Source organism: Blennius ocellaris (assembly GCF_963422515.1).
Source record: "Blennius ocellaris genome assembly, chromosome: 13".
Classification (NCBI taxonomy): Eukaryota; Metazoa; Chordata; class Actinopteri; order Blenniiformes; family Blenniidae; genus Blennius; species Blennius ocellaris.
Window position 1 is genome coordinate 8,186,113 of NC_137662.1, and position 27,775 is coordinate 8,213,887.

The 27,775-nt window shown below is 41.1% G+C and overlaps 3 protein-coding genes across 3 annotated transcripts in view; 2 read left to right on the forward strand and 1 right to left on the reverse strand.

Moving 5' to 3' along the window:
* The window catches only part of plekhh2 (pleckstrin homology domain containing, family H (with MyTH4 domain) member 2), a gene marked incomplete at its 3' end in the record, with an annotated part of 29,224 nt that extends 19,887 nt beyond the window's left edge, over positions 1 to 9,337 (reverse strand). Inside the window, exons 1-2 of the mRNA XM_080507392.1 lie at positions 9,198 to 9,337; positions 6,018 to 6,152 (exon numbers count right to left, since the gene is read on the reverse strand). Coding sequence (XP_080363518.1) covers positions 6,018 to 6,140 — 123 coding nt within the window. The 5' untranslated portion in view covers positions 6,141 to 6,152; positions 9,198 to 9,337. The remainder of the gene's footprint in view (positions 1 to 6,017; positions 6,153 to 9,197) is intronic.
* An 848-nt stretch (positions 9,338 to 10,185) lies between these two features.
* Positions 10,186 to 17,034, forward strand: thumpd2 (THUMP domain containing 2; the record flags this gene model as incomplete). The annotated part of the gene is made up of 11 exons (XM_080507393.1): positions 10,186 to 10,296; positions 11,265 to 11,403; positions 11,625 to 12,182; positions 12,282 to 12,442; positions 12,698 to 12,775; positions 12,954 to 13,006; positions 13,272 to 13,359; positions 13,753 to 13,824; positions 14,094 to 14,208; positions 16,304 to 16,424; positions 16,533 to 17,034. The coding sequence occupies 11 exons, from the start codon at positions 10,186 to 10,188 to the stop codon at positions 16,864 to 16,866; spliced, it is 1,830 nt and encodes a 609-aa protein (XP_080363519.1). The 3' UTR covers positions 16,867 to 17,034.
* A 1,659-nt stretch (positions 17,035 to 18,693) lies between these two features.
* The window catches only part of LOC308138848 (mitogen-activated protein kinase kinase kinase kinase 3-like), a 43,217-nt gene continuing 34,135 nt past the window's right edge, over positions 18,694 to 27,775 (forward strand). The window contains exon 1 of the mRNA XM_080508123.1: positions 18,694 to 18,886. Coding sequence (XP_080364249.1) covers positions 18,788 to 18,886 — 99 coding nt within the window. The 5' untranslated portion in view covers positions 18,694 to 18,787. The remainder of the gene's footprint in view (positions 18,887 to 27,775) is intronic.

Below are 27,775 nucleotides of genomic sequence, written 5' to 3' on the forward strand. Positions count from 1 at the left end.
TTATAGAGAAAAAAAAAAAGTGTTTTTACATAATAAATAATAATGACCTTAAGCTTCCTTATATTCACATTGACATAAAGCCTAGCGTTTTCCACCTCTTGACTCCCAGTTTGTGCACAATGTGCGATATTTTGCGATAATTGTAACGCCGTATTTAATAAAAGTAGGAATAAATAAGTAGATGCACTGGGGGGTGGCTACATTTTATGGGTAGAAAGTGTTCAGGACCACAGTAAATCTGGGTCAATCTTGAGTGACCTCAAGTGAGATGCCATTAGTTTATGAGCTTGTCAGCATGAACTCATTCCCAGTTATTCCTATAAGAGGCCATGTGGTGGTAATTTCAGGGCTTTATAAGAACCCCGACTCCTCCAAAAACGGTGTTTGAAGGTAGTCGGGTTCCTGAGTTCATCCAGGAATGAAAAGAAAGGTAATAGCTGAGGTCAAGTTGAGGTCTGGCAGAGCTGACAAAGCAAATTCAAGCCCAAGTTGGACTGAAGCAACACCTGTACAAATATTACCTGTGCTGAAGGCGCAACCTTTCCCTGCAAAATTCAGATGAACATCTAAATTCTCCCTTCTGCATGCGGTGCAAGAAATGTTGACTGAGGAGGCTCTCAACTCGAACCACGCCTCTCAGAACACACATGCTTTGTATCACACCAAGGCCCTATTTACTGTTTATTGTTTACTGTTTACACAACAATGGTGCTCCGAGCCACTGAAAACACAACCTTTTTTCATCAAGAAAAATACAAATACAACATATGTGAACAACTATTAAAGTCACAGGCTGCAGTAAAAACAGACATCCACCCTCTGTGGCCTATCTGCAGCTCAGCAGACCCACCCAATATGGCGGCTACCTCACAGTTAATGATGTTTTATGTATGATATGTCATGTCGATGGTGCGGATAATGGGAGTCATGTCGAGGTACTTTTGTTTCGGTAAACTAAAAGTGAGTTTAAAAAAACCCAACACATCTTATTACCCGGATTTACACGGATTACGATGCTTTATCATGCTATTGTCACTTCTGAAAGGTGCCATATATCAGCTCTGAAGATGTCATTAAAGAAGAGCATTGAAATCAAATCAGATGAATAGCAATGCCATACCATAATTTAAGAGGGTGTTTACTTTGCCAATGCAGTTAGAAAAACTTCCCTCTGTCTTTTTATGGGCCGGTTTTTGACTTAATTGGGAGTAGACATAACATTTTTTCACATAGAGAGCCGCCACAGAAATCCTGAAGTCAGTGAGTCTGTCGGTGAAAACGTGCCACACATGCTTTCTTTGTCCCCACCGTGAGATGTGTAGCCTTCTGTTACAGCTGGAGGCCCCACCGGCCAAAACTAACATCCCTCCCCAAAAAAACAGCAGTCACACGCACAGTGCCAGTTTTCACTTTGGTGCAAAAATCCGCGCTAAAAACACTTTTGGGAGATTAATTGGACTTGACCTTCATGTATACACATGCGACTGCTTCAGCCTGCTGTACTGCTTCCTGCTCACAACATACAAACACACACACACGCACACACACACACACACACACACGCGCACACGCACACACGCACACACGCACACACACACACACATGCAAACACACACAGACTATTTACTAAACCGGGTATTTCCTCCCCAGAGCATTTCAATCTTTAGACAAGACTTCATTTTTATATGCTCACTCTCTCTCTCTCTCTCTCTCTCTCTCTCTCTCTCTCTCTCTCTCTCTCTCTTCTCCTTTCTTCATATTCCCCCTCCTTCCTCTCATGCAGGCTTTCGAGGATTTGTAGGATATCAGTAGTTTGACAGGCTGACCCACTTTCAAGTTGATTCATCTGCAAATACCTCAATAAGGCAGGTTAATCCAAATGTAGACTTTTGGAACTGTTGAAAAACTTTAAATGTAAAATTATTTAAAGATTTAAAGATGAAAAACGGTAAGAATAAAAAAGCGTTTGACTTGTTGGCGCTACACCTGTTCACACTTATGCTGCACTCCCCATCACAGTACCAGTGCCACACAAGTTTTATTCATTTCTTGTATTTCAGAGCAACAGCATGACTCACTGCTCGGGCTGACGTCTGCTGACCCCCCCCCCCCCCCCCCCCCCCCCTTCTCATCCTTTTATGAGTCCACCTCTGCAGTGAGATTTCAGAGGGGGGATTTTGCAGTGACGTACATCCACCCCTACGCAGCTTTAAAACAACAAGCTCTGGCTGATTCGGTGGGAGCCACAGGACAGAAAAACACATCAGCAGGGGTCTGGATGCTGACATGATGAGATCAGAGCATCAGGGGGTTTCGGCCAAAACGTGGCCACAGGAAAGTCTCAGGAGTGGACCCACAGAACAGACGAATATTAAAAACAATTCATTTAAAGGAAACTCAAGAGAAAGAGAGAATTAAATACTTTACATTTGAACTGACCCTTTAAGTTTGATTTAAAACAAAATAATTTTTTTAAGACAGATTAAGAAAAATTCAAGGTCTCGGGGCTGTGAGGCCAGATCCAGTTGACTTACAGTGAAGGTATGAAACCTCTTGGGTGGGTCGCTATTTAAATAAATCATTTATTGTTTATTGTTGTTATTGCAATAAGTGAACGTCAAGTTGGGGGCTGATGATGAAGGATCTTAAAACATCTGAATCCTGGAATAATTTTGTTCCCAATGCAGAAAAACCAAACATTACTCATAACGATAATGCCTTCATAAAAACATGACGTGTTTTTATCAGAACTTGAGCTTTCAGGCCCTCTTGAGATGGAATTCCTAGTTTATACTTGAACAGCTTTAAAGATTACCTATTAGTATAAACAGTGTCTAAAAAAAAAACCAAAACTCTCTTTTTACTGGTTTCGAGTTTAATACTGATACAGATTACAAGCAAACCTGGAGAGAGATTGTTCTTGATCACAAACGATTGGACTTTGACTTTGTTTTCCAGTGGAGACTAAATGACTGTCAGCGTCAGATATTCCATCGGGAGACGTGACGTTCTTGAAGCTCTTGAATTTTGACCCTTTACCAACAAAGTCTAAAACTGGACTGTCATTTTTAAGGATGACAGCAAGAAAATGCACAAAAATAAACTGTTGCTTCAAAATGTTTTGGTGATACAATGCTCAAATAATATGACCAAAGGTGTTTAATCCTACGTAACTTTGTGTACAGTCAGCCATAGACATATGGACAACCAATAAATATGACTTCACCGACCTGTTGTTGAAGAAAAGTCAGGATAAAGACGTTGGAGGATCTGTATCTCACCTCTCATTCCACATTAGTCTTGATTTAAAAGTAAATATCTTTAGAGAATTGGTTCATGCGCAGTCATAATGATGTAAAGAAATGTAACCAGTTCAATCTTGATTGAGAGTGACCATGTGAGCCAAGTTTTCAACCGTCTCGAAGTATTTTTATAGAATGGGACGGACATGAAGGACCGTCCAGACTCGTAATGCATCTGGCCCATGTCCGTGACCAGCAGGGGTTTAAAATGATGGAATATCAGTGTGAAAGTATCTGTGGTCAATAAAGCTGTGGCTCCAGTGTGTTTCTGTCTGAGCTGGTCACTGAGAGAGCGAAAGAGAGAGAGAGAGAGAGAGAGAGAGAGAGAGAGAGAGAGAGAGAGAGAGAGAGAGCGACAGAGAGACGACTGAACTCTGACTGAACTCTGCATCCTGGGAAATGAAATTGGTAATCTTACTGTCTGAGGTAAACACGCAAAGATTCCTGCTATTCTTCATCAGACTTTGTCCAAACGGCCCATATTACTGCACTATGAAAGTCTGAAGCAGGACAAAGGCCCAGGAGATGTGATTAACTAAGGTATTCGCCATCGTAATGACTGTTGTCTGGACGATACAAGTAGCAGGTCCAGTCTCTCTTCCAAGAAATACCTTTTAAACACGTCTGTTGACATATCGAGTAGTTTAAGGACAGAGTCCATTTCTACTATGTGGCCTTGTTATAAATCATTCCAGCCCTCTCTGGGTATCATTTGTTCATATTTCTATTTAAATAACCGTTTACTCTCTCTCTTTTTTTTTTTTTAAACAAGGCTACAATTGTTGGCTGAAATATTTCATCTCATCCACATTTTCATACTTGGAACATCAGTTATGATTTCTTTTTTTTTCTTTTTTTAACAGATGATACAATCAAGCTGTAAAAAAAAAGATGTATGCCTGAGTCGACCGGTATTCTGACTTTATAATTTTGAGTGGAAAAATGCTTTAAAGACTGTCAAGCAGGAGGGACCCGGCCAGAAATACACAGCGGAGACTTTCATATGTGCTGCGTGGGCTGCAAACACCCACCACAGCCAGCCCTTCCTCCCAGTCCTCTCGGGGAGTTTGTTTTGCTGTCCAGCTGAGCTTACTTCTGACTCTGTAATTGACTGGAGCTGGGTCAATCCCATCATGCAGTGCGTGGCGGAGCCCTGCGGTCAGACTGCTGTTTACATTAGAGCTCTAATCAGCCTCCCTGGGGAGCGCCTTCAGATCTAGGCCACGGCGGCAGTTTGGGCCGGCCTCAGTGCCGCCCCGGCCAGCTGGGAGGGGACGGCCTGCTCGGTGCCCACCAGACCGCGGACCCACCTCCCGTTGTGACGGCGAGAGTCTCTTTTTAAACTCTGTGGGTCGTCGCAATCGTGTTTTGGTTCTGATTTACTTTCCACCGGTTGCCCTCTTCCCTTTCGCTATGTTGATTTCACACAGAGCATGAAGGAGCCCAGACGCTGCTGTTAAGTGTCATTGTGCATTTTGAAGAGACTTACATATCGGTTTTAACTGCTAGAGTTCATCCGATCGCAAAGGCTCTCCTCACTTCCCATCCGCTCGTTGAAAATACTGAGGATGCTACTTTGTTTACACGGCCCGGTCCCAACTTGTTTATGATGCATCGCTTTCATAAAAGCTTTGCTCCAGGTGAGGCTTGAACTCACAACCTCAGCATTGCTCCACAGTGTACTGTCATATAAGTACTGCGCGCTAACCGATTGCGCCACTGGAGCTCAGAGAACCTGAGGAAAATCTCAGTTTAACACCTTAATATTTATTTATTTTAAATCTTGCAACAATTTTGTAATTGGGATTATTGCCGAATCGAGGACAGTCTTTAAAAAACAATCTGTCTTTTTCACACCAGTTTAAAAACATTAATTAGTAAGTAAATAATATTTTTTCAAACCTGCACACAATACAGCTTACATAACATAGCGTCAACGAGTGCCTGGTATGAAAACGGGACGGATGAAGCAGACGCTTATAGAATTCTTTGTAAATGCATGAGTGCAAAAAAGTGCACAAATAAAACCGCTCCAACTTTATCTGACACAAAATATTCTATTTGCTGGTTTAAATTGGGTGATTTATTGTGGTGTGACAGTACGGTTTGGGAGAATTCCTTTTGAGACACAACTTTTATTTGTATGTTTTTATTGAATGAATTTATGATGCGCAGATGGGATGGCACTTTTGTATCTTGAGGTACTTGTTACAATGACAATGAAGATATTCTATTCTATTCTATTCTATTCTATTCTATTCTATTCTATTCTATTCTATTCTATTCTATTCGATTCTATACGATTCTATTCGATTTAAAACAGCAGGATGTGGATTCAGTAAGTTTACAGTGAGTGTTTCCACTTGGTCTTGGCCATTTACATGTGAATGAACAAGGTTTTATATGATGTCATACATTGACTTTTTTCTGGGTGGTGGAGGGCTGGAGGCCCTCCCAGCTGATGTAGGACAAAGGACAGGGTACATTCTGGACAGGAAACACTCAAAAGACACAAAAACGCCCAACTACAGACAATTTAGTCAACGTAACTGAACATGTAAATCTCCGGGAGGAGAAAAACTCCTTTTTGCTCGACCACGAGACGACTGTATCTATCTATGGAAGGCTGTAATTAAGGCAGATGTTACAGTTGCTCTCCGCGTCCTCGTCATCCCTCATAAAGAGCAGCGTCCCGGAGGCCTCCCTCAGACCCACCTTGTCCGCGGTGAGCTCCCGGATCTTGATGATCTGCACTCTGAACTTCATGAGCAGCGCCTCCAGAACCAGACACTTCTCCTTCCAGTCCTCCTGGCTCATCGCTTCCTCCCCTTCGGCCATGGTGCCCAGACCCTGTGAGAACCACGAATGAATGAATGAATGGTTTATTCTGGCCACAGCCACTGTGCAAAAATGTTATTCTGTTAATTCAGTTTATTGTGCTTAAAATTTCATACAGACACCTAACAAAAACATTTTTTTTTTTACAAGTTCTGCAGATGAAATGGGTGTCGAGGCTGAAGTCAAGGCTTCGTTTTGCCTCACCCTTACAAATCCATAAAGTTACTCAAGACACCAGCGATACATCCCCCACCGAAAAAAAACAAAACCAAAAACAAAACATAAAAAACACAACATAACAGAAATAATACAAAAAAGAGAAAAACTAATCTTCTTAATTAATCAATTTCATTGGAACCACTATTTGTTTTTTGAAGCACAACATATATTTGCACAATTTTAAGTCGTTACTAGGTCAATTTTATAATATGACTCCCAGAAATGAAATACATCTATATTTAACATTCTTCATTAAAAGAAGGGAGACAGTGGCTATGGTACAAAGACTGTTAAGTTGTATTATTTGCACAACTAATAGAAGGAATTGAACCACCCATCTTCCAATTTAAAAGCAAGGGTTTCTATCAACCGAGCCACAACAGCTGACATGCATTCAACCAACACTTTTTTAAAAGACACTTTAAGGGTACATTTTCAATTACTTCTGTTCCAAAAACTCTATTTTCCCAGAGGATTTTATGATGTCAATAATAGACAGACAACAGTGGCAACAATAAGCACACACACACATGCATGCACACAAACCCCACCACACACACACACACAGATGCACAGATGCACAGAAAGGACAAAGAATTAGTTGTTTTGCCAGCAGCCGACACCTGAAATATTCCAGGGTCGAGCCCAGTTGGCCCGATGTGGCCGAGGTGGGCGTATCGCTCAGCCTGGCCAAACAGGAAAACACCTCTATTGGTCCAAAACACCTCGACGCCCTCCCCGGCTCGGGCTTACATCACATTTTCCAGGGCTGACAGTGGAGGAAAAGCAGTAAACACATGCAAACAGTAGCAGATACACACACGGAGAGGAAGGAGAGACGAGAAAGACCGACGAAGATTTCTGATGGAGCAGATAGAAGATCATGCCGTTCTCGCCTCCCTGCCGTAATCGCTCATTACCAGCCTGGCCGCGTCGCAGAGACACAAAGAAAGACTGTAAACACGAGGCCGTAAAGTGTTTTTTTTCTGTCCGCAAGGCTTATTTGTGTTGCTTGTATGCTGTGGAAAACATGGATGAAGAGAAGAAATACAAGTAGCACAAAAAAATTAACTGAAAGGATAGAGGAAGTGGATTTTATTTGACTTAAAAAAAATGCTGATCTGGCACATAAATGGATCAGAAAAAGAAAGAAATTACATTTTTATGCACAAATTTTCATTTTATAGAGTCTTAGACATATCTTCACAGTGTACTTGACTTAATATCCTTCCCTAGTGCACACAGGCATAGTACAAGTAATATATTTATAGTCCAGGTAAGCCAGTTAAGAGTGTAAGAATGTAAATATATGTACAGCTGGTCAAAGCAAACTACAGCTGCATGGGCCTAAATCTTTACATCAGGAATACCTGTCATGATATGTGTATCATTCCTAACAGACACTGTTCATATATTATTCATTTCCCATACATATAGAATAATGAAGCAAGAATCTCAAAGTGGTTAGTACTGCATGAAGATAGCATCACTTGAAGATACTTTCTTTTTTTCCACAATTGGCAATGATTTTCACAAGCTCTTCAACAATCATTAATATCACCTAAATGCTGGTTGATTGAAGGTGAATTCTATTTAGATTATTTCTCTCTCCCTTTCTTATTCTAATGGAACCTACAGAATATAGAGCAGCTACAACCTGAACAAATCACTACTCCATCAGAGGCCAAACACAGACATATAGCCACACATGTACACAAAAATTCATATTTCTGTACTGAAGTAAGAAGCTCTCCCATACACAAGAAGAACATGCAAACTGCACACAGAAAAGGGGCCCAGACCCTGAATCAAACCAGGAACAATATTAATGTGAGACGAGACGATTAACCACTGTTGTCACATGCAACCTGGGATCATCCATACTTTATGCATAATTCTGGTTTAAATCTTATAAAATTGTGTTTATATCACACAATTCTACCTCACACAGGATCCTCTTCTGAAATCCATAGTCAAAAGTATTTAAAGCGTCCTTCTTCATTGATGATAAACAATGTGACACAGAGACGCTTTTTACTTTGTCTCTTAATGTTTTTTGGTCTCTTTGCCTCTGTGATAATTGTTGTCTTTCACTTTTTGTTGAGTAACATAAATGTCTTTATGCAGACAGTCGGATAATGAAGTTGACAAAAGCAATAAAAGTGTCACTATTTGAAATAAAGATTTACAGTGAGGCACTAATTTCAAAGAAATGAAAAGTTGCAGTGGGCAAACTGAGGCAAAAAATCCTGGATCATCTGGAAACTTTTAATATCCAAAGCCTGTTATTTCATTTGAAAATCATCAATCACCACATTATTCCCTGGGAAATTCAAAACACTCAAAGGTAACGCAAATAAGAGCTCCCAATTCAGCTGACTTCCAGGTGACATATTTTTTACCCCCAAAAACGTTATACACACGCGCAAAATCCTTCACATACGCGCACAAATTTTCCTCCTGCTCTAGTAGCCTCGAGATATATTTTCCATTATTATATTTTTACCTCTTAATTTATAATGACATGCATTCAGCTTTCAACATTATTAGGCACATTGTGCTGCTTTCTTGTCTTCAAAACTCTAATGAAATTTTTACTAATGAAACTATTCACGTTCACGGAGGGTTTTTTTTTTTAACCAAACTATCAGCTCTGGGACATGACAGATAATTGAAAGATCAAAAAAACGACTACAATGTGGTAAAAATATACATTTCATACAGAAATATATACATATATACATCTCATTTAGGTATGAATAGCAGCGGAACAGTTTATTACTCTGAAGAAAGACTCATCGTTAAAAATGACAATTCTTGTGAGTTTTTTCGACTTACCCTTTAAAAAAAGATGTGAACAGATTTTTAAACGAACTTCACGTCATAACGAGTCCCGGGTTTGTGTATTTGTTTCTATTTCAGAGGAGAAAATCTTATTTGAGGACGAAAGTCGCTGATTTTCTTTCCAGCGCTTTTCATTTCAGCTCTGGTCCAAAAGTTGGAGACGGCATAGTTTTTTAGAGGGCGTGACTTCGTGTGATTCATCCAATCACAGACCAGATGGGCGTTTCCATGCGCATCAGGAGCGGGGAGTCTGACATGGATTGACATGTCACAGTAACCAATGAAAACGCCGAGCGCCACTCTCAGGAGGAAGTGACGTTTAATTCTTGTAGTGTCGTAAATAGATAGGCGCCGTTGAATCGTACGTCTGGGTGGCCGCCATATTGGACCGGGCAGCGTGGACGCGTGTAAAGGCGCAGTTTGGTGGTCATGAATATAATGGAAAAACTGCATAAAGTCTACTGCAGTACCATGAAATAGTCTAACGTTTCTTTATCTAAATGAAAATTATACACAGGTCTGACATTCCCAGCACGTTTTCTGTTTCACACACCTCTAATACTCTATAGAAGGTTTGGAGTAGAAAAATAAATATTGAGGATGTGCTTCAGCAAAATGTTAAACTTACACCCCTGTTTAACATTTTCCGTTACCTTTTACTGATCTGACATTCCTTCGTTTTTAATTTACATGGTTGTACAGTTGCTTATTTAAAAAAAAATTGAGTGGCAGGGCAAAACTGTCAACATTTGAGGGCTTTGTGGCATAAGCCATGACGCAAAACCATTCATCGACGATATTTTCGTCGCAGTTCTGCAGCGCTGAGTCACATTGACCCCTGTTGGTCAAAACGCGGAACATGTGATGACGTATTTCCGTTTCCCGTGTAAACAAACCAACCAATATGGCAGCGTCCTCTCGGTGAAGTAGAGGGAAGTCCACATTTAGAGCATTTCTTAAGGAAAACCTGACTTACAGCATCATGTCTGATGTGAGAAGTGATGGGAGAGCAGTGAGATATTACTGCACCGCCGGTAACGGAATGGAGGTGTTTTTAATAGAGGAGCTGAAGAAGAAACTGGCAGCCGAAGACGTGAGTGTTTAAAACACGAGAGGACAGAGCCAAAGATCCCAAACTACAGTCAAGTTTATGTAGCTAATTTGCTCAAACTAGTTGTATCCGTATTTGAAATGTTTTTAAATATGGCTATACTTCACTTCTCTGTTTAAGGTGTATACTTTTTTGCGTTTTGCATTACTACTTTATGGGATTTAACTTCATAGAGACCAAGAACGATTTAATCTGCCAAATACATCCTTCAGTATATTCAACGGGGGGAAATAACAAACACTGTTTTCATTTTAATCTTACAGTCTTAAATTGTTCGACAGCTTTCTATGTATATGGATTTTTACTTTTTTGTTATATGTACGTATATGTATGTATTCCTACCTCGCCTACATTTTAATGTTTTTTAATTCATATTTGTAGCATATTCAAAAACATTCTATTGTCAGAAAGCTGTTTAATGGATGACGATTAATTTAATTTTCTGTGTAGTCAGATTATTTTGAGTTAAAAAAAAAAAACTGACAACATACAGTGTATATGGCTGAAAAACCTAACGTTTATGTATTGTAACATGGCAGACAAATAAGAGGTGATTTGATATGATGTTCTGGCTTTAAGCAAAGGTTATGATGCAGAGTCTCATAAATACATGCATAAGATACCTATGAAAATGATTGTTTTCCCCTTTTGCGTCTTTCATACGTTAAATCATGGTCAATATATTTTGATTCTTTGACAGGGATGTTTTTTTTAAGTATTTATATTCAAGTGTGAAGACATTTAAAAAAAAAAAAACTCCATTAGAATTAAAATATGCAGTGTAAAATAAGTTCATGCTGACTTGTTTGTTACCAACTGAACCAGTCAATCATATGACATTGACCTGAACTTGAACATCATAATGGGCACAGAAACCTATATGTTGGGAAACGTGACTATTTCATAAAATGCATGTATGAATGAATGTAATGCTTGATTGTTCTATGCAGGTGTGTCAGACTCCCGGTAAAGTGTTGTTCAGCTCCTCTGCAGCGATCCCCAGAGTCACTGAGCTGAAGGCTGCAGAGAGACTCTTCCTCCTTCTGAAAGAAGAATCACCCCTGAAGCTATCGGCCCACATGAGCCCAGGTATCAGCCTGACACAAATGCACACATATAAGAACATGCTCTTGTCGAAACATGAGAAATACGATGACGGCTGAGGAAAAAAAATATTTTCTTTACTTCTTAGCACTGCTTACTGAAAAGAATAATATGCGATATTTTAAAAAAATTGTGTTGTCATTAAAAATATAATCGTCATACTTTAAAAAAAAAAATTGTGATGTGTTCTTTTTTATTATTTATAGGAAAAGCCACTTCTATGCTTCAGTCCAGACTGTTGGCTGACAGCGATCAGTGGCTGTGTGCTGCAATGACATGGATCCGCCTGCAGGCGGAGCTGGCGGACAGTAAAACAACCGTGAAGCACTTCAGAGCTGCACTGGGAGTGACGATGAGGGAGGAGGAGGAGGAGGGCAGAAAGGAGAATGGAGCCTGGGAGAAGTGCATGACTGAGTTTAGCAAAAGTGCAGAACACCAGAAAGAGGACGAGGGAGGGCGTGAAGAACTAGAAAGTGGAAAACAAAATGGAACGCAGACCCTGGGAAAGAAGAGAAAGAGGGACGATGAAGAGGAGAGGACTAGAACACCGATGGATTCAATGGTTGAGAGGAATGCAGAAACATCAAAAACATCCATGGAAGTGGGGAGAAGGGTGGCTGAGGAGCTCAGTGGCTGTGGAAAAAGTGGCAAACATGGACCAGACAAAGGATCATTATGTTCCTGCACAGAACCGGAGTTCAGTGTGGAAGGAAACAGGATGGATGACACTGTGGAAGAAGCTGCCTCGGAAAGTGTGGAAAATGGTAATAATTCTGCTCCTTGGTTTGTTTGTTTTTTAAGAATTTTCCCAGATATTTTGGTTTCATTTTCACTCTTACGGTTAAATTCCTGTCTTTATTCAGCTTTTTCCTCTCATTTCTCTTCACATGAAGTGAAGAGCTCTGAAGAAGGAGAGAGAAACACTTTAAAAGCCTGCAGTAGCGAACCCCAGCTGCCTTCTGGCATCTCATTCAGGATCAGCTGCAAATGTTCTGGATCTTTGTCCCGATGCCTCAGCACACAGGTAGTAACCACGAAGCACGCGTCTATCATCAAATACAATGTAAACATTGAATAAGGATGAGAAATAGTTGTCTGATTCATGTATCTATACAGGAAAAGATTCTTAATTTCTGCCTTACAGGGTTCACATTGAAACGCGTCTTCACGCAAATGAGACGCATGCATAGAAAATCAAGTCGATCATCTATGTATGTCACGCATAAGTCATATTTTGTATACATTTCTTATAGAAATCTTTACATTATGTCTAAAATAGGAGGTGAGCAAAGTGATTGGAGTTGGTCTGAGCAGGCTGCTGGGCTGGAAGGTTGACCTGAAGAAGCCAACAATCGAGGTAAAACTTTTTTATTTTTATAACAAAAAATTGATCTATATAATTGTGACCTTTGGAGAAAGATACAAATGGATATATTTAAATTGTAATATTAAGTAAGTAAAACCCTTTGGAAAATAGTGTTGGTAGATGATCAGTTTCTTCCCTAAATGATCACAAATGTGTTTATTTCTTGCAGATAAATGTTAATTTGAGTGATGACCACTGCCTTCTGGGGATCCCACTGACCAGGTCATTGAGAAAAAACACTTATTAACAGTAACTGTATGCTGTTCATTTAAAAAGCAGATTTTGGAGGTGATCAGTAATTCAACCTGTAATACTGACATTTGTAATGTTTTTATTTTCCTTTATTGTGCCATAATTGCATCAAAAGGCTTTATAATCCTCCAAAAATGAAAAAAGAAAAAACTAAACAGGAAAAGTATTCCATTTAGAAAGAGTTTTGCCATTTTTCATACCTAATAGTTTATCATCCGTCTGTCTTTCCATTTAGACTTCCTCTGGCGAACCGGACCTATATTAAAATCACAGGACTGAGGTCTACAGTGGCCTGGGCCATGGTCTCTCTGGCTCAGATACAGGTACTCAAATTGAAACTGTGCTTTCCACTGTACGTTTTGGTTATTGTTTACCTATTCATAATTTCTTCAAACTTTGAGGGAGCTTCATTATAGTATCTTTTAATGTATGCATATAAGACCTCATGAATGAATTAGTGCTGCCAAGGTTACGACCTTGTTACAAGCAGATCATCTGTTTTATTTGCATTATCCTCTTGAAAAGTTCAACCGAAGCTCTATAAATGTGACCATGTAGCCGCTACGGTAAATCCTGAAGCGTGCCGCTAGCTGTCTGTTGCTTAGCGGTCTGCGTGACGCATTTGCAATGCACATCAATCAGCCTGTGATGCAACACGTTCACAGTACATGTGGGTAATCGGCTGTATGCGTTGCATGTTATCTCCTGATTAACAGCCAGGCTTCTGCGTGATTGACCCCATGTGCGGCGTGGGGACCATCCTGGTCGAGGCGGCGCGGGAAAACGAGGTCAGGACATGAATTCACGCGGCCATCGTGAAGGCAGTAGTCACTCCAAATTTTACTCGAGTCAAATTTTGAATGATCTCTTATTTTGTTTCTCGTGTGTTTAACAAATCATCCAATGTCTTTCTTTGGCAAACGTGAATTTTTGATACGATTCAATTAATTTTGATAGTATATCTAAAGCTGCCTGCATTGATCATAAAGACTGAGACATGTCATGCACTGTTATGAAACGCCGCCGCTGCTATGCTGGTGGTCTTCTTGCTCTTCAGGCGGCTTGTTTCCTTGGTGTGGACATCGATGAGGGACAGCTGCACAAGGCCAGTCAGAACGTCTCCTTTGCGGAGCTGGGACACAGGATACACCTGCTGAGAGCGTCGTCTATGGGTAGGAAACCCGCACAACACAGAATGATCCCGGGATCGTTGAAACGTGTAAAGTATTGCAAAGAGCTTGGTAGAGTTGTGTAAAGAAAATAAAAATAAAGGCATGCTGGTCCGAGTAAATTAGATCAAGGTCAGAGGCCTTGATTTTGTTTGGGGTTTTTTTTTTTGTTCCTGAAGTATTGATTAGTTGGGCAAGTTTAAAGCCTGGTTTATTGATTATGATTGCTGCTGTACATACGTTAACAAATTATGTAATAAAGTAGATACAACTGTTATATGGAGTGAAAAGCACGCAACAGCTAACCGATTGTCCAGAAGCAAAATAAATGCAAAGAGACACTATCAGGTTGGCTTAACCTAAAAGATAAAATTGGTGTGAAATTCTCTGTACTGGTAACTCCAATGTGCCTCCGAGATTTGGATTTCTAGAAATTTCTGAGGATTATTCAGCCTTTTGATGCCGCAATGCAATGTAATGTCACATTACAGATGCTTTGCAGACAATTGTCACTCAAAGAGAAAGAAGAAACTATTTATTTATTACTTTTGACATGACGGGGGAGGAAACAAAGTTGAACTTCCAACATCATTTTCGACTAAGTTTTGAAAAAGCTCAAATAGTGGCTGTTTCTTTATGAACAAGATAGTTTAGATGCATCAGTTTATAACAACTGCTGATTTCAAAAGTATAAAACAATAAGCAAAATAATCTCTTACCAAACTTGGGAAATATCCCCAAAAAGACATCAAATGAAAATAACTCAATACAAAAAAGACATAATGTTTGCATGTCTGACACAATGGACAGAAGTAAAACATAATAAAAGTTTTCTTTCTATAAAAGACTAATAATCTGTCATTTCAATTCCTTGTCAATCTATGCAAACTAATCACAAAGTAGGAATTAAATACAAATGAGTAATTATAGGATAAGGTAAGAATAAAATAGTGTAACAGTCATTTTATAAGACGTCATTTAAACTTTTTAAACATTCAAGTATTAGAACGGTTAGTTGACAGAAAATATTTGGGTTTGACATCAAATAATCAACGTGAAACAAAAGATCAAGATCTCAGCTTTTGTTTTCAGGTATGTGAATCTAAATCTGAGAGAGAGTTCAGAAAGACAGGGCCTTTTGTCTCCCGCCACCTTTTATCCTTGTGAGGCAGAAGTATTGGAACCGGTGGCTGACAGGTGTGTTGACCAGGTGCGTCTGGTATTCAAACGATAAATGGCACTGCAGGATTTTACGCGTTACATTCATAATGTGAGGTGTGACCAACATAAAGCCCGGGAGCTCTGTGGGCGAAAGGAATAAGTGTGAAAACAGTAATTGTGACGCTGAAAGAATCGTTGCCCAAACTGAAAGTAATGGTCTATATAGAAATGTTGTGGTTTTGTGAACTTTTCTTATTTTTCATTTTCTTCTTCACCCTGTTTCAGTCTTGTTTTATATGCCTCGGTCTAATTATTATTCCATTATTGTCAAACTGTTAGAACGTTTTTTTGTCAGCCTTGTCTGTTAAGTATCTTTTACCCCGCTAACATTGTATGAGGCATGCAGTTATATCCTTAAATGTTGAAAACAATCAGCCCTACTGAGGTGTAAAAGAGTGTTTCCAGATTTTAAGTTGCGTTTTTCTACAGAGTGGCTTCACCATTCAGGTGAACATTGGACACAGTGTCACTAATTGTTCACAATGCATATACTCAAGCATTTTTCTCACAGTTTTTCCAGCTCAGAGCACTCGTACCGTACATTTTTTGGCCAAATAAAAAGTATTGAATAATGTAATAAAATTGCTAAAAGGAAACATTGTTGATTCTGATAACATTTTCCCGAATGATTAGTGACGCAAGCTAAGCTACTTAAAATTGTAACACGGTTATAAATGAAGCCGTGACGAATGACATTGTAACTCTTCGCTGCCGACACCATTCACCCAATCCAGACAGCGCAGCCCTCAAGTTTCTCCGAGGAGCCTCGGCTGCGTGTTTTCAGCGGGAACCTCTGGAGTGGGAGGTGAGCGCGGCTCCCGCAGTCATGTTTTAAATGACCCCCTCGGTTTTGTTTGTGCTCCTCTGCGTTGTGCAGCGCTGCCGCTGGCCGGCTCCAGCGTGAACGCCGTGATCTGCGACCTGCCGTTTGGCAGGAAGTTCGGCACAAGGGCCGACATGGCTGCCAGCCTGCCGCTCATCCTCGCTGAGATAGAGAGGTTTGTTCCTCAATGTTTTCCAAACGTCGCTTCTAAACAATTGCTCAGTTAATAGATATTAATTGGACGTAAATCGTGTGAATTCCGCTCCACTGTTTGCGTGTTTAGAGTCCTCTGTCCCGGCGGCATCCTGGTTCTTCTCCTGAGTCCACAGTTATCCTGCCTGCTGAGGAAACTTCTAATAAAACGCACTGGACCCTCATCTAACAAAGAAACCGAGCCTCCAACTGGGATACAACACGGTCCGTCTCCTTCTGGATCTCCCACGAAGCGGCAGAGTTCTCCAGTCCATGCGCAGATCAAATCCAATCCGACTGAGGCACTGGAGCCTCCGACTGAGCTGCAGACGACCGCGTCCTCGCTGAAGCATCAAGCCACTTTCAGAGTCAGCTTAGGAGCAATAGATGGACTTATCCATAAATATGTCAAAACACCATCCTGAATGATACCTGTAAAAGTTACATTTCTAAATATTTGAATGTTTTCTATGTAAAATGCCCACATTCTGTAACATAACGTTGTTGTTTTTTTTCTACAAATATATAGTTTTGACACAACGGTATCATTTCAATCAAATGAACAATTAAAATGTTGTTTTTCTCTTTTCCTACGTTTGTTCTACTGACCTTTCTTCTACGCCGGCAGCTCTCTTCTTCAGTAACACAAACCTTTTGTAACACAAGTTTATCCGAGTTCTTAAAACGGATTGGCGACTCTGCTTTTAGAAATGATCTAGTCATTTGTGGAATAGTTTCTATTTTCTAACTAGTTTGAATTGTGGTGCCGTGGTTAGCCCTGCTGTGTCACAGTTCAAAACTGTTAACTGTTGTGTGCTTCAATGTTTTCAAGCTCCCTTAAAATCTGGTTATTCTACTGTGTCCGTTATTATCTCTATGTGTGCACATTGGATGAGGACGGAATAGAAGAAACTATCATTATTTCAGAAACGTCTCCAGCTATAGCAGTCTTGTGTGGAGGATGCGGTGAGTTTCCTCACGTGAGAGTAAAGTCTGTTTTTATTCTATTTTGGGAGATTTAAAAAAATATCTGTGGCTCCTTTCAGAAAGCAGCGTGGATAACAGATGATATCCAGGTTTTTTTGTTTGTTTGTTTTTTATTTTTAATACAACCTATTTATTATCAATGTAAACAGTGTCTGATGGTGGAGGTCCATTCATAATGTGCTCTACCACACTTGCCACCTGCTGTAGGTCCTTCTTATACTGTTTTTGTTATTTTATTTATTGAAGATTATGCAGGTTTGACAAACACTGTGAACACTAAACAATACATGAGATAACATTGCTCCCTTACAAACATAAAACCATGTCTTATCTATCAAAACAATAGAAGAGAGATGTATTCATGCAAAACTCTTGTGACTGCACAATCCTAAAACAAGTGGTCAATGTGTTTTTATGCAGAAAGAGCAGAGTAGGGAGGCGTTGGGTTTACATTTGTCATGGGGGGGGGGGGGGTATTGAAGTAGGATCTTTAAATTCTTCCTACACTGTTGGAGAAACAGACAGTGAGGAAATAGAAAATACATAGGCTCTCAAATTGAATCAGTAAAGTACTTTGGAGGCCAAGAAAGGCCCCAACACCTCACAACAGCAAAAATTATATTTATAGAAATTACTGATACTCACCAGTGTCATTGCATCATCAAACAAGCGCTTGACACACCAGTTACTGTTAACCATTTTGCAATACTTGTGAATGAATTTCACTTTTATTTGAATGAGAAATTCTGAGCCATACCATAAAGGATTAACCAATACAAAATGCCTTGTGGAAAGTTTCAAGTGTTCTGCCTGCAACACAAACCACATCAGCCGAATCACAATGTTGCCATCTGCCACTGTTTAGCCCTACTTAGCCCAGTTTTACATTGAGGGGCCAGACAAGGCCACACAGGGCTTAGTATTTTCATACATTTCCTTTCACCCATTACTGTAAACTCAGATTAGAACCCATGGTTTGATTTGTATTCATCCTGAGTAGAAACATGGGTTATAATGGGGCATACATTGCTTATAGTTGGTGTTTCTTTTTTGTAACTGCATAAACAATAAAAGTGATTGATTTACATGTTTTTTTCCCGGTGTTTTTACTGTTAAAACAACGCGATTTAAAGCTGAAATGAGTGTGTATTCAGAAGCTCCATCTCTGTCAGACTCCATGGAGAGGCGACGCCATCGTGTCGAGTGCGCATGCGCCGTGCGCAGTGGAAGCCATGTTGGAGCTACACTGGACTCGGGCTGGGATTTTCTGACGCCGTATGTTTTTCCCTAAATATTTCTCTCCATACGTTGTCGGGGTCCGTCTACCGAGCGCTACCGGCGCCGTAAGCGGCAGTGGAAATGATGAACTCCAGTGTCGACCTGTCCCGGCGGAATCCGCAGGAGGATTTCGAGCTGATCCAGCGGATAGGAAGCGGCACGTACGGAGATGTGTACAAGGTAAAACTGCATTGAGGGGAAGGCTGCCGCCGGGTTCCATTATCGGACGCGGAGTGGTTCGCACACCAATCGCTTGTTTATACTCTCTCTTGTTTTCGTGATTGTTTGACTGAGAGTCCAAAACAACTATATAAGCCGTTTTGTCCAAACAAAACTTCACGGCTGCGTGTTTGTACTCTTATCCGCTGGTGCGTTCGTTATTCTGTTGCGCACATTATAATTCCATTATCGGACAAACACAGAAGGCTGGACTTGACTGTTGTTTATGGCTGTTGTTGTTTTGGCCTTGCTCTTGCATTGTTTGCTGGTTGTCTATACAACGCTTTTAAACGACATTATACGATATAGTGACTATTTTAAACCTGTAATAAACGATTATTGCGATTCTCCTGTCGGACGAAGATTCGTCTTGCCTAAATCGTATGTGCTTTGTGTATTTTGTGTTAACAGTCATTGCAAATGGCATAAGCACACTGGCGATGTGTGCATTCACATATTCTGTGGCTATCTTATAAATATTTTTTTGGGGGGGGGTAAATATAAAGGCGACGTTGGTTGTTAAAGAAGAGCAATACATTGTCCGATAATGGACGTCTCGCTCGCTAGCTCGAAACCAAGTTAGCATCAAGATGCTAACCAGGCGTTTGGAAGATGGTGACAAAATATCAACGAGCAGAGAGATACTTCCTGCACGGGGACACACAAAGACGGACAAACGACGTATTTGCTTTCCAACGTACCGTGATTTTGCAGAGGTTTTGGCTAAACATTTACAAAAAAAAAAAAAAAGAAAGAAAAGTGGAGTGAAGCCCAGGCAGCTTGACAGCTGCCTGCTTTGGAGGAAGACTCCGGCTAACGCTGCTCCAGCGTCAACAAACACAGCGATTCTCCTTCTTATAAGTCATCTTTTAACCACGTCAATTGTCGCAACCCGAGTGCCCGTGTCTGTGCAGAGTGTGTGATGTTGCTTTTGCAAGTACTGCTTCGCTGTTCGGCCCCTTCTCTCTCACGCGCCAGGCCCGGGATCCCGCACTGGAAGGAAGCTCGAGACGAGCAGCGAAGTCACGTCGAGTATCAGCATGTTTATTATTACATGCCTCGCAGAGCAACCAGGACCGTGACATAATAATCACATCTTTGCACCTGTAGTCAAGAAGAGCACGCAGGTCATCGGGTAATCATGCAAAGAGGAAGGTGTTGCAGAAAACCGTTAAGAGAAAGGTCGCAGGATGTGAAAACAAATGTGGGATGAGGCCATTATAAAGCCTGAGCTCGTCATTACAGATGCATCTGAACTCGGCTGCCAGTCACACAAGGAAACAAAAGCATAACATGCATCCACATTAATATGTTTTATGAATATTACACCAGCCTTACGTGGTGGATTTGATGTCAGTGCTGTTTATGTCGCCATCAGGTTATACAAGTTGAGCTCCAGAGTTGCTTGTGTAGCTGTCACTGTTGTTTTGTGTGAGGGAGAGGCATTTGGGAGACTTGAGGTCCATGGAACACTTTTAATCAGGCACAGTGAAGTTTACTTAACCTCCCATAGAAAGTTGATCAAACTAGTTTTAATCCCAGATAATGCAATCTCAGTATATTTCGTCTTGTTATGCTATTCTTACCTCTTGCAGTCGATCTTGTTGATCTTGATTTTAATTAAAGTCTGTCGTGTGCTGATAGATCTGACAGGATATTTTAAACGGGGCAGCCCAGAGCAACCCTGCCTGTCAGGTATGTCACAAACAGTCCATTAATATTTACTAATTACTTTCAAAAACAATGACGGGGGACATTAAATCATCCACCACAAACGCGACAAGATACCATTAACAAGGTTAGATTTTCTTGCTAGTTGCGGATGATGATTGCGGAAACATTTCTACGCAGCTTGGGCTTCAGTTCACGGAGGGTTTCTAGAGGACATCGCTCCAACCTGAAACCTCTGGATTAAAGGATGTGCTTCCAAGCACCGGAGCACTTGGTAAACCTCATTGATGCCTATATTTGGTTCCTACCACTGTGTGAAAAAGTGTGGCTTGGATAGGAATGTTTGAGCAGGACACACAACACGAACTCTCCAAACTCGTTTTCTCCTCCATTTCCCCCCTGGTACTCTCTATCAGTATCATATCAGAAACTGAAGGAGGGAGGAAGGTCGGCTGATTGCGAGACGGGGCTGTCTGACCACACGGTCAAAGGAATGTGATTGCATGGTAATCTCCAAATTTTGATGGCAGGGTGCCTGCATTTTTTTTTTTTTTTTTGAAGATGCCATTACTGTATGCTGATAGAAGATGTCAATAAACCCAGATTGCTTCATACCAAAAATGATTCCAGGGATTCAGATATTTCCCTCGGGCCATTGTTAAAAACCTGTCGAATACAATAAAAACAACCTTAATTAGATTATTCAGTGGAGTCAAAATGCTCTATTTCAACCCGGAATATTGGAACTCTTTTTTTGCCCCTGCAGCTGAGGTGAGGAGGGAATGACCATCGCAAACACCCCTCGTGCAATTAAAAACAAACAATGCAACCTGTTATTGCTGTCATTTTCAAATAGGAAGCAGTAACAGTGGATTGATCGAAAATGACTTGCTAATTACTGTTTTAATAGGAATTAATATCAATGATTAAGTTTTGAAGTAAAATGATGTCCGATTGCTATGAATGTGAATATTATTTGCTTTTTAGTCCTCAGTGATCTGGAATTGGATGTTTCTGAGTTGTGGACTGTTGGTTTGGACCAGAAGTGTCACTTTTGTCACATGCAGCTCAGTTTATTCTCATGTGGGAAGCACCCGTGAAAAGATTTCATAATAACCGACAAATCATGACGACTCCTAATGTTTCCTTTTTGTTTTTGGTCAAAGAAGCACAAGCACTTTATGGAATAAACTCTTGAAATTAAAGTGCATATGTAGAGTTTTGAACTGCTAAACTGGTTGATTTTAGTGGAATAAAGTGATCCATTTCCAACTCGTATTCTCTAATCTGCTGAAAGACTTGAAATCCTCTCTGACACAGCATTTCTAAGCCGGTCGCTTCTGAGTGCAAAGTATGGTGTACAGTGACATGTTAATTTTTTTTACAAATGGACTGATCACCAGTCCAACAAGTACCTTGTTTTTCACCCTATTTGGGCTACAGCATAATGTAGTAGTATAGAATATGGATGAATGTACCGTCACAGTAGGGCTTTGATGGTCAGGATACTTTGTTGGTGGTATTGGGCAAGTTTTACATCCAGATAGTTCGGGTATCGGTTCACTTGGAAGAATTTTCACACGTTCATTTGGTTCGGGTGGTGTTCACATTCACTTTTGAGACGGGCTCAAACCACCATTGTCACATTGGGGGTGCTGTCGCCCAAAACGAACACTGACCAGAGAGGAAGTAAAGAAGAAGCACGGCTCATTGATTGGTCACGACCGAAAGCGTCAGTCCCGTCGCTTTACCCCGTGGTGGCTAGGCTAGTTAGCTCGTGGCTAATGGGTAACCACAAACAACCGAGATATTTCGTCTTCAGACCAGATGTCATTGAGCGCCTTTCCCATTACTTTCTCACCATTACTACGTCTGCCCCCCAAGATATTTTCAAACTTTTTCTTCTGTGTCTGCTTCTTCTGATTTGGTGCGGTTAGCTTTGTTTGTTTACTACCCAGAATGCATTGCACGCTAGGCAACGTCCTCTCACCCCGCCCACTAGAAAGATCATTTGCAAGCGTAGCGTGACCTAACATTTCAAGGGAACCAGAGATCACTTGTCGGTTCCGGTTCAGAGTTTGTGAGGTATTTTTTAAGAGAACTCTGGTCTGGATCAAACGGGAACGTGAACATACCCTTAAGGTTGCAACTTTTGCTGCTTCATCACTTAAACAGTAATCTTTGGACTGGACAGATGATTAACTAAATAATTACCAGCCTGAAAGTTGCATTCTGAGAGAGATTTCTAATCTTTTGACTACCAGCGGAGCACTTTGCACAGGACATGTGATTTACCATGTTATTACTGGAATAAGCCATCCTTTTATTGTCGTATAAAAGGTGACACCAGTAAGTGTTTTTAACTGTTGGGTTGCTGGAAAATGCCTGTGGAAAGCAATAAAATGTTGAGCATTGCTGTAACGTGACACCAGCTCAGAGCTCACTTACATTTAACCTAATGTTAACTGGTGTGTGATGCCACAAACCAAACAGTGGGAAGAAGCCAGCGTTCTCTCGCTGGGTGTAGTCGAAAAACGGGTATGCTTTTCTTTCGCAGCACCACTTTTTTTTTTATTTTGCCTGTTTTAGATTATTTAAAAAAATGCCGATATCGGCTTAATGTGAAGCTCTGACAAACCACTTCAAAGGCATCGCTCTCTCAGCCAGCCCGACTCCATGTGCTTGTGAAGATAGAGTATTTACCAATACCCAGGATGGCTCGCGGTGTTTGACTTGCTCGTTATAATGAGGTGACGGATGGTTGTAGCTTCTGATGGAAACAGCAGGGACATGTGAGGGTCCTCGCAGTGGATAGAGATCATTGATGACAGATCGATCGCTGTAGCAGTAGGGCCGTGCTCGATATGTGGCGAGTAATTGAACTCGCCATGAAGCTTGAGCTGGGATTTTTGCCGGTCCGTGCGTGAATTTTATTATATAAAGATTGACACGATCATCGCTAAGAAACTAGGATTTTAGTCATTTATTTTACTACTCTCTACTTTGAATCTGCTAGCCTGCCTCTTTAAGAAGCAAGGCGCAAAAACTAGTCTATCATATGTACCCATTTAAAAAAACAAAAAAAACATTTAGTTTTCTTCTGCCAGATTTTCGGCACATAGCAAGTTAATGGGAGCAAGCACATAAAAGCACATCGAAACCGGAGGAAGTGGTGTAACTCAGTTTGTGATCCAATCAGATTCCATGTAAACGGAACGTCGGATTAATTCCTACTCACGTGGCACTTCAAACACAGTGTTTTGTTGAAAATGGCGATAGCGAAGCACAACTGGTTGATGCAGGAGTCGGCTTTTCAAGATATTATATTCTCTTTGGTGTTGCATTTTTAAACGAAATGCAAAAAAAAAAAAAAAAAAAAGCCCAAAGTTTGATTCGACAGAATTGGATGATCTTCTTGATACATTTAAATCCAATCACTTTGTTCAATGTTCATATAAGTGTGCGCGCCACAGCTGGGCAGCATTGGTCCAGGAATGCAGCAATCCTCACTTCCTGTATGTGTATGTGTATGTGTTTGTGTGTGCGTGTCCCATTGTTTCATAGTAGTCCGGCAGAGGAAGACGGCGGAGCTCAGAGTTCCAGTAACACACACACGAAACACAATTATTGTATCATCACAGGCACCGCAGACACAGATGGCTGTGAAGTTGCACTTAAAGCCGCAGGTCTGCAACCATCCTGTTTTTGTCACTGTTCCTCCTGTTGTTTGCCCTGCGCGGTGCGTTCACAGACACAAATGCTTTGAAGCCCCCCAAAAAAAAGGTTCCTGAACTCGTCTCTCGCCTCACATGGAGATCGGAAATTTAGCACCCTGTCCCGGTACTTTAGTTCCTGCTCTCCAAGTACATTTGGTGTGCGGCGCAGGAATTTGTCCCGGTGCCACCGGCTCGGCGACATCTTGATAACTTGCACAGTCACCCTGTACTTAATGACGGGAGCCCGAAACCATATGCGCCAGGGAAAATAGCAGAGAACCTTGAGGGGATGCCTGGTGTTCGGTTTGGCCTCTGTGTTGATGTTGCTCATTGATGTACATATCTATTTTCTATAAAGTACAGTGTGAGTGTTAATGCATGTGTGCAGACTGAACTTTAACCCTCGTTTCACAAGTCCACCATAGTTATTTCTGTCTAAATTCTGTCTGATATTTATTACTGATGTACTTGACGTCTAATTGGAGGTGATATATAATCCCAACGCCACACAGCCAGAAGTACAAGCTATTATCCTGCTCAGTGCACTCTTAACTGTAAATAAAAGCTCGGGGAAACACGTTTTTGAAGTGAAACCACACTGATGAAGTTTCATACAATTTTGAATGATAAATATCAATTATGAGAACTTGTGGGTTAGATTGTCTGCAGTCCACTGATGCGACTGCTTTTTAAGGAGTAACTCGACACAAAAGGCATTATGGTGTGACAGGTGAGGAGGTCTGTGCCCCCCCCCCCCACTCACACACAAACAAACACATTTGTCCTGCTGCATTTGAAGTGGAAAAGCTCCCGCCCAGCAGGGTTTACCACCTCTGACCTCGAGGAGCTGCTCCTGTCAGTCCCATCGATTTTTAAATAAGCTACACACAAGCTCCTCTCATAAGCTTTGTGTCTGTTCCTTGTGATAGTTCAGACTCAAATCTATGTTTAGTTCTGTGTTGAAATATTGAGTTTACATAGCTTTGCTGGAGTGTTTGATATGTTTTATAACTAGTTGATTTATTGTTTAAGACGTCTGTCCTCTGCAATCATAAGCAGATATTGCCCAATTACATGACGGACCACAATAGTGAGCTGGGAAGGTAACCGACATAGTGTAATGTTTATAAATCCAGTACTGTTCACCATGGTTTCGGTCAGTTTCTTTCTTTTGAGTTTGCCTTTTTATTTGCTCTTCAATTTGGCGTGCAGCTCTGAAGGCTGCGCAGACCACCTCATCCCGTTTTGTCCCGATTTGCTCTGTATATATGCAGGAATATATCAACTTTCAGCCTCATTACCTGGGTGTTTTAGATTCACTTCTTTCACTTTGAGGCAAACAGGTTCCACAGGAGAGTGTATTTGATGAGGGACGACTTTTGCACGACCGAGCTGTCTGCACCCCAAGTAAATCATTTTCATTCCACTTTACGCGTGACATTTTTTGGCAAACTTGAGCTCCTTCGTTGCTAAATGCAAGAAAAAAAAAAAAAAGACTATCAATAATAGAGAAACCTCGGCCATGATACTGCAGTTTCGAGTCTGAACTTGTTCAGTAAGTCTTGGCACCGTTGTCGCACAAGTGTCAAATCCTATTTGGGGATTGTGTGCTCATGTGATAGTTTGGATCGCTCGAGCTTAATGTGCGCTAAATGGTTGTTTAATTGTTAGTCAAAGGGTAGCGGGAAGGTTTCTGGCTCGAAGAAGTCAAGTTTTATTTAACTCCCGTGAAACTGCAGCTGCGCGTACTGCATATATACGCGAGCGCTCCTTGGGTGGGTCGGGGTAACGGCAGTGTGGGAAGTGTGTGGTATTTCACTTCACAGGCCGACAATAAACACCAAAGTCTGTTGAAGGCGAATCGATAATGGATGTGTCATCACACATCAAGTAACATGGTAATCCTGCCATTTGCTCCCACCGAGCTGGGAAATCAAAGCTGTTTTCAATGTTGCAGAGTTGAAATAAAAAACCCAACCTGTCGGTATCAGTAAGAGTTTTAACTGTTAAGATAGCTGTATGCAGCAACACACGTTAGTGAAAACAGGGTGTTTTTAAACTGTTTTCTGACCGTGTCAGAGAGAGATGACACTCTTAGGGCGCGTTCACCCCAGCCCTGTTTGATCGGGACCAGGGTTCACTTCAGGGACTTTTCGTTCGGTCAGGTGTGAACACTCCCCCTGAACTCTGATCTGGATCAAACAAGGGAACGCTGGTTCACTTGTTTAAGGGGGTCTTGGTTCACTTGCAAGTGAATTATTTGCGCACTTTCCAGCAGATGTAAGGAGACGACGGGACTTGGAATCAGAAGAAGCAGATGCGGGCGCTGGGGGATTTATGGTCAGAAGACTATGGCTGGTTGCTTGTTGCTACCCACAATAACGACGCCGTTTTTAAATTATTTAGCGAGAAGATGGTGGCACAGGGGGGTATTCAATCGGTCGGATAAGATTAAAAAAAGAAAAGAAATGCTGGACTGGATAATGTTCTTAGCAGATATATTTCTCAGTGGAAGAAGTGCCTTTTGCTGTTGTGAAGAGAATGCGATGTGTTCAGCCCATTTGTGCGTTTCGCTTGAGTGTGTGGATATTTTGGTAAAAGACAGGTGTGAGACTTGAGCACACTCCAGTGCGTTCAGCGTGGGGCTCACCTGTTCCCCCTCCCCGGGGGCCATATGCTGTAATGTTGGAGCCTTTTGGTTTGTTAACACACAGCTTTGCGAGGAATCAAGATGAAGTGCTGCTCCGACTCCGCTGCTTTGGAAAAAGGGACTGAGGCAATGTGCTCACTGGGTTGTAAAATGCTAAAGGTTGCTGATGGCGGGGCCCTGTGAAGAAACCTCATTACAAAATGTTCCCGTTTGTTCAGTTTGAGCATGTTGTCATAAGTTTTCATGAACTTGCAGAAATGCTTCTTAAATGTGGTAAAACTGGTGTTTTATTCCCTTTTAATTGAAGAAATGTGTGAGAAGGTCACAAATTACTATTAGTGTCATTATGTCAGTTGGTGTACAGAATACATGTAGAGGTTCTTCACTTACCTTAAAGCATTAGTTATCAAGAAGACCAGAGAAGCAAAGATGGCAATTGAGAGTCGTTTTACACGTCTAATCTCTTTGAGAAATCTTGTCGGGGGGAGTAAATGAGTAGTTACTGTGTTATTTAACGCCCCAGGCCTGGCTTTAACTGCTGAGCGGCTCTCAGCCAAGGCGTCCAGCTGCCGATTTTACATGGAAGTGCGCTAGTTAAGGAGGAAAACTATCAAATATGAGAATGTGTGTCCAAATTTAAAATGACGAAGACTTGATTTTTGAGAGGAGAAACTGTGAACTCAACAGCAATCCTTCCTTTCAAGTAACAGTTTATATAACCATGTAGAAAAGCTCCACATTTACAAGCTGAAATTCAACTTTTCCTGAAAGTCAACTGAAGCTATTGATTAAATATTAAGATGACTTGCTGAA